General features: G+C 39.0%; 1 protein-coding gene across 3 annotated transcripts in view; it reads left to right on the top strand.

Annotated features, from left to right (window-relative positions):
* VAV3 (vav guanine nucleotide exchange factor 3) overlaps nt 1-16,323 on the top strand; it is a 163,794-nt gene that overhangs the window by 129,794 nt on the left and 17,677 nt on the right. For all 3 annotated transcript variants that reach the window (XM_035333121.1, XM_035333120.1, XM_035333119.1), the window contains exons 20-22: nt 1,974-2,110; nt 11,525-11,590; nt 15,692-15,726. In XM_035333121.1, coding sequence (XP_035189012.1) covers nt 1,974-2,110; nt 11,525-11,590; nt 15,692-15,726 — 238 coding nt within the window. The remainder of the gene's footprint in view (nt 1-1,973; nt 2,111-11,524; nt 11,591-15,691; nt 15,727-16,323) is intronic.

The following is a 16,323-nucleotide window of genomic DNA, read 5'->3' as shown; positions in this document are numbered from 1 at the left end:
TTGACAGCCGACTGAACGTGAGCCAGCAGTGTACCCAGGTGGCCAAAACAGCTATGGCATCCTGGCCTGCATCAGAAATAGTGTGCCCAACAGGACTTAGGGAGGTGGCTCTTGCAGCACTGGTGAGACCACGCCTGGGATGTTGTGTTCTGTTTCGGGTCCTTCACTGCAGGAAGGATAGCGAGTTGCTCGAGTGTTGAAGAGCTGTGAAGCTGGTGAAGGGACTAGAAAACAAGACACATGAGCAGCAGCTAAGGGAATTGGGTTTGTTTAGTCTGTAGGAAAGGAGGCTGAGGGGAGACCTCATTGCTCTCTACAACTACCAGAAAGGAGGCTGCAGTGAGGAGGGTGGTGTCGGTTTCTTTTCTCAGGTAACAAGTGACAGGATGCGAGGAAATGGTCTCAAGTTGCAACAGGAGAGGTTTAGATTGGACATGAGGAAGAATCTCTTCTTGGAGACGGGTGGTCATGTGCTGGAATGGGCTGCCCAGAGAAGTGAGGGAATCATCGTCCGTGGAGATATTTTAGAGATGTGTGGGTGTGGCACTAAGAGATACGGTTTAGTGATGGGACTTGGTAGGTCAGGTTGGTGGTTGGACTTGATCTCGAAAGTCAAACCCGGGTGACCCTGATTCTATTACTTTCCAGTAAGATGCTGTTTAAATATGACTGCCCAGTGACCTTGACTTTGTGTGCCTTCACTCTTATTTGTACTATTAGTATACATTCTTCCAAAATTTTACTTAACCAAAAAAGTTTGAGGTTAAGATTATAAATGAATATGCCCACTTAATTATAGTAAGCTTGAAAATTCCATGTGGAGCTAAAACCAGGGAAATTATTACACAAAGTATAATTTGAAAGTAGAGGGAGAGTGATCAACAGTAGACGTGTTCTATTGAAATGATGCTTTCCTTGGCAGTATAAAGGCTGAAAAAATGCTATCATAACATCTCTTAAGTCTTCGCTATGTTTCTTACGGAGCTGGCACTTTACTTGATTTCAAGTATTCTTATAATACTCCAGGACACTGTTCTAGTGCAATAGACTAGTTGTCCATAATGCTTTAAGTATTTTTTTTAAATTGCAATTATAGTTATAAGAACATGGAGTTAGAGTACCCACAATTTTCTCTCCCTGCTGAAATCTCCCTCCCCCTTATTTCATATCTACTGGGGAGGGCTCTTGAACTGTAGTCAGAAACATTGACTTAGTTCTTTGTAGAGGTAGCGAGAATAATCTTTGTGTGAAATATTTTGTTTCTCTAGGGGTGGATTGCTCCCTTTAAATAAAGAAATAAACGTGGTTCAGCTGTCTAAATGCAGCCGGTATTCATTTAGAAGTAGTAGTGTGCAACCAGAGTTCTTGTCTTGAAAATGAAACATTAAATTGATGCAAGCTTCACTACATGTAACCCAAAATATTGTCAAAAAATGAAGGAATGTCAGCCTTATTCTCTTGAACATGTTCACAAGAGCAGTAGGCTCTTCAGTAATATTGATCTCAAAGCTATGAGGTTCTCCATATTGGTGTTTTTAATACCTGTTCATCACAATTTTTTGCTTAGAATTACAAAGATAACATTGAGATTTGAACCTGACAGATCTAGGGATCTCTGCACTTATAGAAGGAAGAGGAGGGAAAGGAATGAAGGAGGAGGCTCTTCTAGGAAGAGTCTTCATGGAAATGAAACAAACTTTGCCTGAAGAAGAAGGAAGGACAAATTATTTTTTTCTTGCCCTTTTTATTTAAAAATAGTTACAAAAAAAAGATAGGCTGTATGTGATAATATACTTTTATGAGGTAATAACCAGGTGAAAGAAATAGTCTGCCTTTGTGCCATAGTCAGATACCTATTAAACAGTGTCTTTTGGAGGCTTTTATGGTCTTTATACTTCATAAATTGTGCTAATTGCTAACTATAATATATTTGATTTTTTGATCTGTTTTTTGTTTGTTTGTTTTTGGTTCAGGTTTACCAAAAATGCAAGTAATTCGAAACTACAATGGAATACCACAACCAGCGCCACAAGATGGTCCACCGTTGCATATCCAGATTGGGGACACTATTGAACTCATTACAGGCGATGCGCATAGCTTATTTTGGCAGGTACTGTATGGTTTCCCAAATAGCCGTTAATCCCGGGTAACAAATGTGTTGATATTTTGCTTTTGTAACTTCCTATTTTTTTTTTTTGAACAAGGAAAATCTGATTTGTTTTAACCAAAATAAATATCTAAGACAACTGTTCTTACTTTTGAAGTACCAACAGTACCTATATTGTGTAAGGCTTGAATGTTGCAGCCTTAGAGTAAAAGTCGTAGTGAGTAAATCTGCAAGAACAGGACACAGGTAGCAATCCTTCCATTGAAATTATAGGAGTTAAGGAGAGTGTTTGACAGGTAAATGGCAAAGTCCTATGTATTTTCACTCATTGCTTCTCTGGCATGGCAGAACTGGAGTCTGTATTGGCAATACTCAGTTACAGGTAATAGATTTATAGGGGAGAGAAATTGCTCTGCAAAACAGAACCACACCGAAGCATCTTGATTAACTCTCAAGTCTTTTGAGGGTAGTTTTTATGTACAGAGGACAAGTATAATCTATTGATGGCAACATTAATTACCTTGATAGAAGTTCTGTATCACATAATGGGCAGGAAGAAACCAAATGTGGTTTAATAAGAGCAAGTGTAGAGTCCTGCACCTGGGAAGGAACAACCGGACCTATCAGTACAGGCTGGGGGACGACCTGCTGGGGAGGAGCTCAGAGGAGAAGGACCTGGGGGTCCTGGTGGATGGCAGGTTGACCATGAGCCAGCAGAGTGCCCTGGTGGCCAAGAGGGCCAATGGGATCCTGGCGTGCATTAAAAGGAGCGTGGCCAAGGGAGGTGATCCTCCCCCTCTACTCTGCCCTGCTCAGGCCTCACCTGGAGTGCTGTGTCCAGTTCTGGGCTCCCCGCTACAAAAAAGACAGGGATCTCCTGGAAAGAGTGCAGCGCAGGGCCACAAAGATGATACGGGGCCTGGAGCATCTTCCCTATGAGGACAGGCTGAGAGACCTGGGTCTGTTCAGCCTGGAGAAGAGGAGACTGAGGGGGGATTTTATCAATGTCTATAAATATCTGAGGGGTGGGAGACAGAGGGATTTGGCCAACCTCTTTTCAGTGGTTTGTGGGGACAGGACAAGGGGCAATGGCCACAAGATGGAGCACAGGAAGTTCTGCACCAACATATGAAAACTTCTTCAGTGAGGGTGACGGAGCACTGGGACAGGCTGCCCAGGGGGGTTGTGGAGTCTCCTTCTGATATTCAAGGCCCGTCTGGACACCTACCTGGGCAGCCTGCTCTGAGGAACCTGCTTTGGCAGGGGGGTTGGACCCAATGATCTTTCGAGGTCCCTTCCAACCCCTACAATTCTGTGATACTGTAATACTTATCACTGCTGTTACTGAAATTTCTTTTTAGTTGAGCACTATAAAGAAGAATTAAAAATGCTGGAAAGTTTATTTACTTTAAAGATAGATGTATGAGAACGTCTCATTTTATTTTTTTTCATACTAGAATCCTGCATACTACTGATATTATTGGATTATAGATTATTGGATTGAAAATAGAGCAAAATTGAAGAACATTCAGGGTATTAATAGAACAATAACAGCGAAGCATCAGCTGTCTTGATTTTATTTTTTCTTTATGGCTATATTAAATTAATAAATATAGTCATAACAGCTTGGTCTGTAACATGAATTAAGACACAATTATTTTTTGCTGGCTTCAGTGAGGATGATCTTCTCTAAACTATTCAGGACAGAATCAGTGAACTCTGTTCCTATACTTCTGGGTGATCCTGAACAACTTTTAATCTTGGGAGGTCATAACCAATAGAACTGCTTTATTAAATGATATGTAAATAATTGTAAAACAAACAAACAAACCTATATAGCAGACTGTTGATGACTGCAGATGACACCAAGTTAGGTACGTGTGTCGATCTGCTCGAGGGTAGGAAGGCTCTGCAGGAGGATCTGGATAGGCTGCACCGATGGGCTGGGGTCAACTGCATGAAGTTTAACAAGGCCAAGTGCCGGGTCCTGCACCTGGGGCGTAATAATCCCAAGCAGAGCTACAGGCTGGGAGATGAGTGGTTGGAGAGCTGCCAGGCGGAGAAGGACCTGGGAGTGATAGTGGACAGTCGGCTGAATATGAGCCAGCAGTGTGCTCAGGTGGCCAAGAAGGCCAACGGCATCCTGGCTTGTATCAGAAATAGTGTGACCAGCAGGGCTAGGGAGGTGATCGTCCCCCTGTACTCGGCTCTGGTGAGGCCGTACCTCGAGTACTGTGTTCAGTTTTGGGCCCCTCGCTACAAGAAGGACATCGAGGTGCTTGAGCGGGTCCAAAGAAGGGCGACGAAGCTGGTGAGGGGCCTGGAGAACAAGTCCTACGAGGAGCGGCTGAAGGAGCTGGGCTTATTCAGCCTGGAGAAGAGGAGGCTCAGGGGCGACCTTATCGCTCTCTACAGATACCTTAAAGGAGGCTGTAGAGAGGTGGGGGTTGGCCTGTTCTCCCACGTGCCTGGTGACAGGACGAGGGGGAATGGGCTAAAGTTGCGCCAGGGGAGTTTTAGGTCAGATGTTAGGAAGAGCTTCTTTACTGAAAGGGTTGTGAGGCATTGGAACAGGCTGCCCAGGGAGGTGGTGGAGTCACCATCCCTGGAAGTCTTCAAAAGACGTTTAGATGTAGAGCTTAGGGATATGGTTTAGTGGGGACTGTTAGTGTTAGGTTAGAGGTTGGACTCGATGATCTTGAGGTCTCTTCCAACCTAGAAATTCTGTGATTCTGTGATATTTCACGTTGTGAAAAATAAATTTTGTCAAATGTTGGTAGACAGATTTTTGCCTATATAGATTTATATTTAGGGCTTTGTTCTTAAATTCTGATTCAGAGAAGTATTTAAGCATGCTCTTGGTTTGGGATCAAGTGGCCAAGTAGTTAGTATAATTATCAGACTAATACACTTCGTACAAGCTAGAATTCTTGTGACCTTGTGAGACTAATTCTATTGTAATGTCCATATCCATCCATCCATCAACTCAATCTACTGGAATTATCATCAATGTTATTTGTACCCATCATGTTAACTAATTTAGCTAGAATCAAATTGTGCAGCTAGCAGAAACTGGAAAGTGTGAGAGGCTCTTTTCCTCAGAAGCCTTTGTAACAGGTTTGAATCTTAGTGAAAATTTTCATGTTCAGTAGAATCACACAGGAAATCTTTTCCTTAACAAGTGGTCTTGTCACAGACTGCTTGGTAAAGGTTTTCATAAGCCTTGCGACAACATCTGTATTTTAAAATACATATTAAGGAAACTTCAAAACACATTTTTATGAAAATCTAAATTTTATTCAAGAGGCATTTTAGAATAACTTGTAGCTGACCTGAAAAACAGTAATATAAGAATGGATTTTTAAGTGCACCGTTGCTCATTTTAGAAATTCAAATTCTTGTAATGGAGAAGTATTTGTGGTTTAATTTTTTCATTCTTTACTGTATATCAAACACCCCAAGTTATTAAGCAATACTTACCTTAAACTGCAGCTGGAAAGCAATACTATCAAATGTGTTTTGACAGATATCAAAATTCTGTGAAGTTAATGTTTGCATGAATGATTGTATAGCAATTACTGTGGTAATTCTGCAGTCAGTCAAAGCTGTACACAGGCATGAATCTACCTGTTACACAGCCTGGAGAACAGAAGCGGGATTTTTTTTCTGTGATGGCCTTCCCAGAGACCATCTGACCAATCACAGAGACGATCAGATGGTTGGGATATATATTTCTGTATTCTGTGCATTTGCTTTCTGCCTCCCCACTAGTATCATTCAAAACCTATGCTTTTTTTGAAGAGAAGGTGCAAGGGGATATTGATACTGTCCCAGGTGATTTTACTGTTCGCAGTAACCACTTGTGTAGAAAAAGGATGGTGCTGTGCTGATCATCTCGTATCCCATTTTGCATGACTGCTTTTCTTTCCTGTCAAGGTGCAGAACTGGAAGAGCCATGCTCTTTGCCTAGGTATTGCTTGTTGATCCTCACTTACAGAATGAAATAAAAAAAAAAAAAAGGGGAGGGGGGGGGTTGGGGAGATTGAGGGTGGGTGGGTGGAGAGAAATTTTGACATTTTAAATGGAAATTTCAGACCCTTAACCAGAGCACTACTGGTTGTTTCAGCTGTAATAGTGTACCTTTTGAAGTAGTCTTGTTTTTATTGTGGATGTGAGCATTTCTTTCCTCTCCAGAGTTTGCTCTGAGTAAACTGGTACCTGCTTAACCTGAGGGCAGGCTTTCAGGGGTGCCACGATGCCTGCCATAAGATATAATGTAATTCTAGCTTTGCAGGTTTCCACTGCAATTACCCACCGTCCTCAGGCAATCGTCTTTGTCAAGTATGCCAAAAGAGTACAGGTAATTCCTGGGCTGATTCTTTCCATTCTCAAAACCAGCTTTTCTTTAATGCAAATTAAACCCATATTAAGTAATTGCTAATGCAGTTGTCCTTCCTAATGCTTCAGTAGTTAGAAGTCCTGCTGTAAACATCCAAAAGACATTAAATATATTGTAAATATACTTATGTTATAAAACTGGAAATTGTGTTTGAGAGAGAGTTAATTTTGTATTTTGCAGTGTAATGACAACCCACTGGGACAATGGAAAATGATGTTGTTACACGCTACTGTGTGAAAAAAAGTCAGAATGTGGAGAGGAACTAGCATGAGTCTTGATCTTTTCCATACGAATATGGAGCATAATTCTCATTTGGGAAGAATTTTGCAGCAAGCTAGGAGTTACTGTGTGATTGCTGGGGCCCAACAACAACAACAACACACACACAAGGGAAGTAAGGACAGGAAGCTGAAAGGGAATATAGACTTTAGTTTCCTCAGTCTGAGGTGGGAGCTAAGTAGGAGGGAAAGAGGAAGAGCTTGAAGCACTTCTTTGCTCAGATGAAACGATGATAGAACATAAGGGCCTTAATTTATACATCAGAAAACTTCCCTGTTAAACTGTTCCTAAGTCTTCCCTGAGCACCCGAGTAGATGTGCTGTGTGTCTGGTTTTTCCTTTATTTGCAATTTTTGTCTGTTCAGGGAATTTCTCATAAATGAGCAGAACTTGGATGGATGTTCTTAAGCATCCTCTAGAATTCTGCTGCTTTGCCTTGAATTTAAATGAAAGGAATTCAATAGAGGGCTAGCCTGAATTAGGTCTGAAAACTGCTTTTATCCTGGTTTGGTGTTTTCCATGTAATGCTGATGCTGGTTCAAAATGTTTATAAAGGGAGAGATTTTTAATTACTTCCATTTAAAATACCAATAATTTTTGAGTTCCTTATATAGATTCTGTATATTTCTAGACTATATTGGAAAATATAGTGAGTGATTTTACTGTGCAGCTTCCTAGGCTGTAGCAATTCATTAATAGGAAATGATGTTAATAATTTCGTTGCGGTATCATAGCTGTATATTGGGTTACGATTTTCAGTGTATGTTACAATGCCCCTTCTTTGTTAGGCAATTTAAAACCCTTATCTTGAAGGGTCTCTTAGAAAAGTCACTTCCTCATATTAATGGTAGTCTGTATTTCTTACTGAACGTGTTCTTCTGTCTGTTGCATGTATATCATGTAATCTGTCTGGCATAGCATTTCCCTCTGTGGCTGTGGGATAAGCTCATGCATGAGTACTGCAGCAGCAAGGACTTCCAGGAGAGAGGCTCGTTTCTCTCCTGTCTTGCAACCTTTAGGATATAAGCAGGTGTACTGTACTGAATTTTCCTAATTTTAGCCTTTCATTGTAAAGTAGAGTTGACAGTAAATACGTTCTGATACTGTGCTGAATACAGGCAGCATTCATTCACTGTGGTTCTTACACCATGCTTACCTGTAGCCATGATGTTTACGATACCTACAAAGAAACTGGTATTGAACTTAAAGTTACCTAATGTCTTCTGAAATACTGGGGAGGCAGCACTGTAAAAGTGCTCTCTGACAGTGAAAAATGGGCTTTTTTCATTTAGTTTGTGATTTTTCCATCCAACTCATGTCTTTCTTCACCAGATACTTTGCAGTAAACAAAAAAAAAATGGGTGAAGGACACAATAATAATTTTTTAGGTGTCCTGGAATGCCAGCTCTGTGCAAGCCCACTGAAGTTGCTGCGCGTTGCATAGCTAAATAGCAGGGAGGAGTCTGGAAATAGCAGAAGTGTCATTTGACTTGGGAATGCCCCTTCCATTACATTAACACAGGTACAAGCGTAGCGAGGCAGCCTCTAGTCTTGCTGAGAAATGGACTGAAGGGCTTCATTGGCCCTTATAAATATAAATACGTACGAATACACGTACCCACATGTATATTAAAACATAAATACAATGTAATAGTATATATATGTTAAAAACAGTTCTGTTGCTTTTGCTGTTACGATGACCCTAAGTCTTTACAGGGAGTGTTCAAAGGAAATGAAGTGCTTACTCACCAAACAGTAAGCAATTAGAAAGCAGGAAATGTAAAATAGAAACGATTAGTAGAAGTGAAGCATGGTGGCATGATAATTTTGCTGTTAATCACGACCAGTTGATGGATAGACCTTAAATTTTAAAACCATCATCTGACAAGTCAGTTTCTTGTATGAACAACACCAAGCCTTGATGAGTTTAGCTAGGATTTCTGAAGGTAAATAAATTAACCTACTATCCGAAGAGCATTATCAAATGACTTATATCAGTTCATTATCTACAGAACATTTTCTAGTGAGCACTTTCCTTGAGCAACGTGTGATAAATCAAAACCTGTTCTATTTTAGGGGTTGGTTTTGTTTAACTAGCAAAGACATCTGAAGTTATCCAATGTAAATCTCTTCCTCAGAAGGCAAAGCCTTTCTTGGGTTTTCTCTCAGTGTTTATTACGTTCATGGTATTGTTCAAAACATAAAGGCAAAGTTCGGTACCAGTCATAGTACTTGGGGAATTGGTGTCCCAGTGATGGTAGTGATGTTTTGTATGATGAGAGTCTGCACGTGACGACTACTGCTTTCACTTCGGGTTTGGTATACGTCCATGGAATGCATGTTACACTTGTAGCCTCTCCTTGCCCAACAAAATGACACACATTTTGGCACAAAATGTCCCACAGCATCTTCTGACAAGTGGGAGTATTTCTTAATGCTATACCTTTCGTGTTAGTTTGTCCACTGATAATAGTTTCTTGCCAGTTTTCATTTCAATGAGTGTTAGGTGTGTCAAATGAATCTTCACATGATGCATTTTCTGCTGCAAGTGTGGTTGGCTTGCTACCTGCAGGATGCTTAATGAAAGTGTGCATACGTGTTAAAATGCTATCCAGCCCGGATTACAGTTCAGTTCCTTTATTCTGAGTGTGTCTACATTGTAACATCTGCATTGTGATGATAATGATTTAATGTGTGGAGCACAGCTAATCTCATGATTTTTGCAGCTCTGCTGGATTTTTAAGCTGTGATTCATGGCACTGTGTGCACATAACAGCATCTAAACCAGGTAGTATAATGCTGGCTCTGCATCTTACTGTCTCGTGGTTGGGTCTTTCTAAATATGCTGCAGTTCATTTAGTGGCTGCAATGTGGCTTTTCTGTTCCCCCCCACCTTCTACTTGAGGGCATGAAACAGCTATGTTCTTGCTATAGCGTGGTGCAGATTGAAGCATTTAAGTGCCTGGAAGCTAAAACGAGCTTTCATTCTAGACTTGTGGGTGGACAAAAAAAAACATTCTGGAGGAAGAAGATAATCCTGCAAGTATCCAGACTGTATTTCTGATGTGAAGGATGTGGCACTTTGATAATGTCCATGGTGTTTCAAAGACTATTGAACCTTTGAAAAGATGTTCCTTCTTGCGCTGTCAGAAGGTACCAGAGATCTCTGCCCCTGAGCTCATCAGATTTTGATCTCTGGCTGTTTTCTAGATGTGGACATACATTGCATGAAGTCATCTGCTTCATGTGGACATACATTGCATGAAGTCATCTACTTCAGCTTCTTTTACCTTATATAAACGTTCCACATACATAACAATGGCATGGGCACATACAAACTTATTGTTTAATTGTGCTGCTTAGAATGCCCTTTCTCATTAATATATTTTTTCTAGTGGCTGGCTGTATTGACTGTGATATCACGGTTTGGATGATATTAGTATGGTAAATAGGGATCATTAAGATGGGAGACTGTTGGAGGTATGTAAGTCAAACTTGTAATTCAGAGGTATTCACACTGGGGGGTAAATACAGTATAAGGATGCAAATTCAGGCAGACAGAAGGAAAGTGTTTCTGAAGCATTTTTCCTCTTAAGCTTTGTGTTGCAGGTATGTGGTCAAAATAATACACGTTGCTTTCAAGATTACATTGCTAACAAAATGCTGGCTCTTGCTCTTATTGCCAAGTGCTGATAGTATGTTATGTCAGCATATTAAACTTAATGGAGCTTAAGCATTTATGTGCTCTCTAAAATCTGTTAAATGACAACATTTACTTGCCAAAATGCACCTTTTGATGCCTTCATTTTAGATACCTATTTGGAAATTTTAGCCATGTGTTCTATGCTGCTCTGAGTGATCTGGCTGGCATGGTCGCAGCTCAATGTTTACAAGTACTCTTTTTTTTTTTTTTTTTTTCCTCCTGTTCTGACTGGCTGAGAAAGAGCTCTTCAGGAAGGCTTGGTGATGAATTTAGAGCTGCTTAGGCATGGCTCTGTAATGATCAGGTCACTTTTGGCACTGAGAAGCCCAGAGGAAACTGGTGGTCCTGCAGCTTTGATGGAACCCAACTGGTACCCCAAGGGCTCAGTTTAGGCCTTGGTGCATACACTGCTGCAACTCGTCTGCCAGCTGCGTGCCCACATCGACAATGTTGTTGCGACTATGGCACAGACAGTAAACCTTGACTTCTGTTGGTGTGCTTGTGTCCACAGAACTTTCCAGTGATTTGCATAATTTAGGGAAAATCTTAACTGTAGAATTTGGTATCTGAATTGGTTGAATAATTATTAGCTATGTGTTCCCATTGGAGTGGGCGTGATTTCTTGGGTGCTGCAACCGTTACTGCATGGTGGTGCTGTCTGGGGTTCTGTAATGCTGTAGTGTGGCAGCTCTTGCTAGAGTGATGCCAGCTCATGTGGAAGTGACTTGAAAGGAGGTAATTGGAATCACCTTTAATGAAGACTTCAGACACTGCAGGTATTAACAGGACTGGGAATTACAACTCAGGCTCAGAGTACACCTTGTGCTTTATCTCCCAGAACTCTCATCTATGTCATCTATAATTACTACTTGTATATTTTTTAAAAATACCATTGAGTAGCATTGCTCTTTATTAGAGTAGCATTTTTATTCTAAGGGCTCTCTTTGGTAAACTCTTATGGTCCTAAACTGCTGTGCATGTATTATTTATTATTAATCACCATAATGTCTCAAAAATGGGATTTTTTTTTTTTCTAGGGCAGAAATCTAACAACAGGAGAGCTTGGCTTCTTCCCAAGTGATGCAGTAAAGCCTAGCCCATGTGTAAGTACAGTTTTTCATTTCAGTTTGTCAATTTATAGGAAATTTTTCTGGTTCATACCAGCACTTTATTAATTTTACCTTACCAAAATCCTATTATTTCTAGTTCCTTTGTGTTTTTGTGGTGTTCAGTATTGCTTAACATATAGTATTGTAATACTTTAATTTACTGGATTTAAGTTGCACATGTTAAGAAAACATGTTTCAGAGGTAGGTTTAACTTTTGGGAATATACATAAATTGAATTGTCTAAAGAGTTCCTGGAATATAGAACAAACGCATTTGATGTGCAAGTGTACTTCCTTCCCCCACAGCAAGGTGAGAATGCTGTGGTTCTAATCTATTGCCCAGTCACTTTGGGTTAGAGAGAGAGATTACACTGTGAGTAGTGAGTTTAAAAATGCGTGAAACTAAAATAAAGCTTTGAATTCAGAGTACTTGATAAATCTCATCTCTGTACATTCTTACCTGCCTTTATTTAACTCAATGATTTTATTAAGAAAAATGCAAGATAAAAAATCTAACACTGTGTGCTCATGATTTTTGTGTATGGGTGTGATGACTGCATTAAAAGGCTGCGTGCTTGGTCCTTCATTGTCCTCTGTGATGATGTGCACCAGATCACTGTCCCTTTGTTGAGATGGTTCATGTAAACACATAAGTGACGAATTATATTCCCCACCTTTCTTTGACAGCTTTAACTTTTTAACTTGATTCACAACAGTTTGACTTATTAATGAAATTACTTTAATTACAGCAATCAAGATGCCACTTAATCATTTATAAGTAGATGGAACCAGCTGTTAGTGGCTACATTTTGATATGCCTTTAAGGCTTACGTTATCCCATAGTTTCTCAAACAAATACATGTGATCCTGAAGAATAAACACATTGTTCTATCTCGAGACATCTTTACCGTATGTATTGAGAGTTTTGTTTGAAGGATGCACAGAATTTCTGTAAGCACAAGGTATACTAAATTGAGTGAGAGAACAGGTCTGTAATGATGATGAAAATGTTATATGAGCTTAGCTTCCTTCTCCAGATACCTTGGTTATTATAGAAGTTGTGGATTTCTTGTGCTCTGGTGTCACCAGCAGTGCTGCTGGACACAGGCAATACATGCTGTGGATTGGCTTTAGGTTCCTGAAGCCACACAGCCAGCCACACTGTAGTATTGCTGACAGCAGCTGCAGCAATGTTTCAGGAACCACCACTATACTTTAAAGCAGAGGAAGTGGGATATCCAGACTTCTGAAAGATGCTGTTGGGGGTGTTGTGAAGGTTGTATTCCAGTGATAAAACTTGCTGCGAAGTTTAGAAATAAACTATTGAAAGGAGTATTGCAAATAATATGATTTCACAGAGTAAATAAATATTATTCATGAAACGTTACCAACCGATGTCGTGATCAGACCAAAAAGAAAAATTGATGCTTCACCACTGTTAACCTGGAAGGATGAAATATAAACATGTTATTATGACAAATGATGCAGTTAAAGGAACTGTAACATCGATCAGGTTTTTTAACATGCTATAACTTTTACTATTATTAAGTCTAACGGTCTTTACAACCAGCTGATATAAAAATGCCCAGAAACAGCATAAAATACATATCTCAAAAGACTTCAGGAATGAATATTGAATGAAAAACTGCTGAGCTCCAGAATATCTATATTCCAGACTTTTCACGGATGTACCTATAAACAATTTCTTCCTGTTTGCCATAAGTAGTATATGTCATTCGATATTTTCTACACCAAAAGAGTAATGTCTGGTCCTTCCTAGCTTTCCTACAGTTTTCTCATTTCTATCGAGGCATTGTGTATATATAGCACAATGTGAGCCAAGAGCTTCAGGAATAGCATTTGATTTTACTCTATTTCCTGACAGTGAACAATGGTTGTTGTATATCTTGGTCTATTGAAAATAAATGAAAAGGACTAATCATCTATGGTTTAACTGCTCTGAAGCATGGCCTTAAAACCATCTTCAAATTAGTACGTTCTTTCCAACATAGCAGGGATACTTGACGCGTGAAGGATGTTTGTTTTTAAACTATTTTTTTCTGCTGCTGTAGATAATACATGTAAATTCATCTTATGGGGATAATGCAAATCATTCATGGTACAGTTTTTCTGTAGATGAAATTTATTATTTGAGATATCTTGCAACATGTAAAGAGTCTGTAAATGCTCCCTTGGCTTTGAAATACCCCATTTGATTGCTTCACTAAAACATTTCTCATGGAAATTCTTTCTCAGGTTGTTCATAAGCTGCTTTTTTTTTTTTTTTAACTGAAGTCTCACCATTAGAGGCAGAAATGCTTCAGTAACCCCATCAGTAGTTGTGGTGATACCTAGTGCCATTGCTGCTGGCAGTGGTAGTACCTAGCTGTGTTAGGCCCTTAGACGTCCAGGGGTTTGCATACCACCAGCACTGCAGTACTGCTGTTTGAGGGCCCTTTGCCTACGCTGTTAGGGAGTAATGTATTTCTGTCTGTTTTTCCTCTTTTCTCCCAAGAACTAGACTAATGTAGTAACTGTTTTAACACCTGGATAGACGTACTGCTGTGCAAACTTGAGCATGTGGCCATGTTTTTTTTTCATCACAAAGAACTTCAATCTGTTCCGTATTAGTACCTGTCTTGTTATTTAAAGAAAATGTGCATTTGGGACTGTCCTGTGTAATTGACAATTTTATCATAAACATCTTGGATGGAGAGGCATTTGAGTAAGTTGAGTAATATCTTAGCTTACATTTGAGGAATATCTTAGCTTACTGCCTTTGGACTATTGCTGCTGTAACTGCAGAATAGGGTGCTTAAACATGCAGTGGTGTGTAGGTTTTGTTTTTTTTTCACTTCAAGGTCAGGTCTAGCGACCTCATAGAAAACATTTGGTTGATACCTGAGGTCATCTGTATATAGCTACATTTAGCATAGCTATATGCATATACATATATATATATAGCTATATTTTGCATACAAGCTAGTGGGAGTTATAATTAATTTAAATTTCAAGTATTTTATATTAGTGGGCCTGTATAATACTGTCTTCCTGAGTTAATCTGTGTTTGGAAGTCTCTGATGAATACAGTCTGTATCTATCATTAAAAATTGTAAGAAGAATGCTACTGTAATTTTTGCCTTATTAGGTTCCAGAAAATAATAGAACATTCTTTGGTTTTACTGGGGAAAAAAAAAGCAGAACTGCTTATTTCAGAACATATGACAGTAGGTTATAAGTTGGCAAAATGTGTGCTAAGCTTCCACTAAAACCAATTTTTCAGCATCTTGCAAGTTTCTCACAAATTATTTTAGAGGAGAAGGATAACGCTGACCTATCAGACAGCAGTGGGGAGCTGGTAAAGATAAAATGCTGAGTTTTGTGAGGCCTGCTATGTTGTGCTTTTTTGCATGTATTAAAATTTTCTAGACATTCTTATATGTATAAGAGATATATACAGATACATACAAGATATATACATATATATACATATAACATCCATTTTACAAACTGATTGTAGTTTGCTTCATTTAAAAAATTTAATTCCATAGTGCAAGAGTAAAACAAAGTACAAAGGAACGAATGAAGTCACAGAATACAATCCATGTATTAGCGTTACCTCTCTGAGATTATGTACTATGTTTCCTAGCAGACAGTCTTTCTAGGGCTCACATAGTCTTGGAAACACGGAGTGAAATCTGTATATGTTAATGTATGTTTGTTGCAAATTTTAAAGTATCTTTCAACAATGTACCATGAAGCTATTGTAAGTACTAATTTTAATGTAGGCTTTGTCAAAAGAAAAAGTATGACAGTTCTGTTAATAAATGAACATAAAAATAGTAAAAAAATAAAAATAAAAAATTCTGTCATAGCAGCAAAAGGTTAAAATATTCTGTGGTATTCCAGAAGAGTACAGAATATTTGCTTTTTATTTTAAGTTTCTTGAAATGAAAATAGAATTCCAGACTAATTAGATTGTTCCTTTTTTCTTGTTTTATGTGAATAAAGTGTTAGATCAATACTGCTTAATTTATGTGCTGAATAGAAAAAAAATCATCTTGATCTCCATTCTCTTGTATTTCCTCTGTTTTAGGTTCCTAAACCAGTAGACTATTCGTCACAACTGTGGTGAGTCGTTGTCTAATCTTATAAGAAGCATCTCTTTGAAAGAAGTGGTCATTGAAAGATAACTGCCTATTACAATTTAAATTACGAAAACAGCACCATGCATTGTCTAAAAGTGTTTCTGGTGTAATTATGTACTTAATGATTTTGACATTTTGTTTACAAGTTCGTAGCATTAATCCCAGAGGTCTGAAATGGAGTTGTAAGAGATCGGTATAATATGAAGCATGCAAGTACATCTTACATGCTAAGTAACTAAAGAGAAGGACTAATGTTAAATACATTTGGTCTTGTGAATAATTCTGCTTTTCCTCAAAAACAAACACACACGTCTAGCAGTGTACAGAGGACAGCAGAGGACAGTGTATCAGAACTACAATTACTGCTGGTCTGGGGTATATGTAGTGTTGTGAACAAACTCTTTCCTGGAATTCAGCCCACCTCCGGAAAAGACACATGCTGATTCTGAGAGAACAGATTAATCATCACTTGTATTCTTTCACCGGTTTTATACTTGGTCATTTAGAGATGAATTCTGATTTCCTCTAGCTTGCCTAAAGTAAAATCAGAATCAGATGAGAACATTGATTTTTCACAACG

The sequence above is a fragment of the Oxyura jamaicensis genome, chromosome 8 (assembly GCF_011077185.1).
Source record: "Oxyura jamaicensis isolate SHBP4307 breed ruddy duck chromosome 8, BPBGC_Ojam_1.0, whole genome shotgun sequence".
Lineage (NCBI taxonomy): Eukaryota > Metazoa > Chordata > Aves > Anseriformes > Anatidae > Oxyura > Oxyura jamaicensis.
This window is presented reverse-complemented; position numbering and strand designations above follow the sequence as displayed.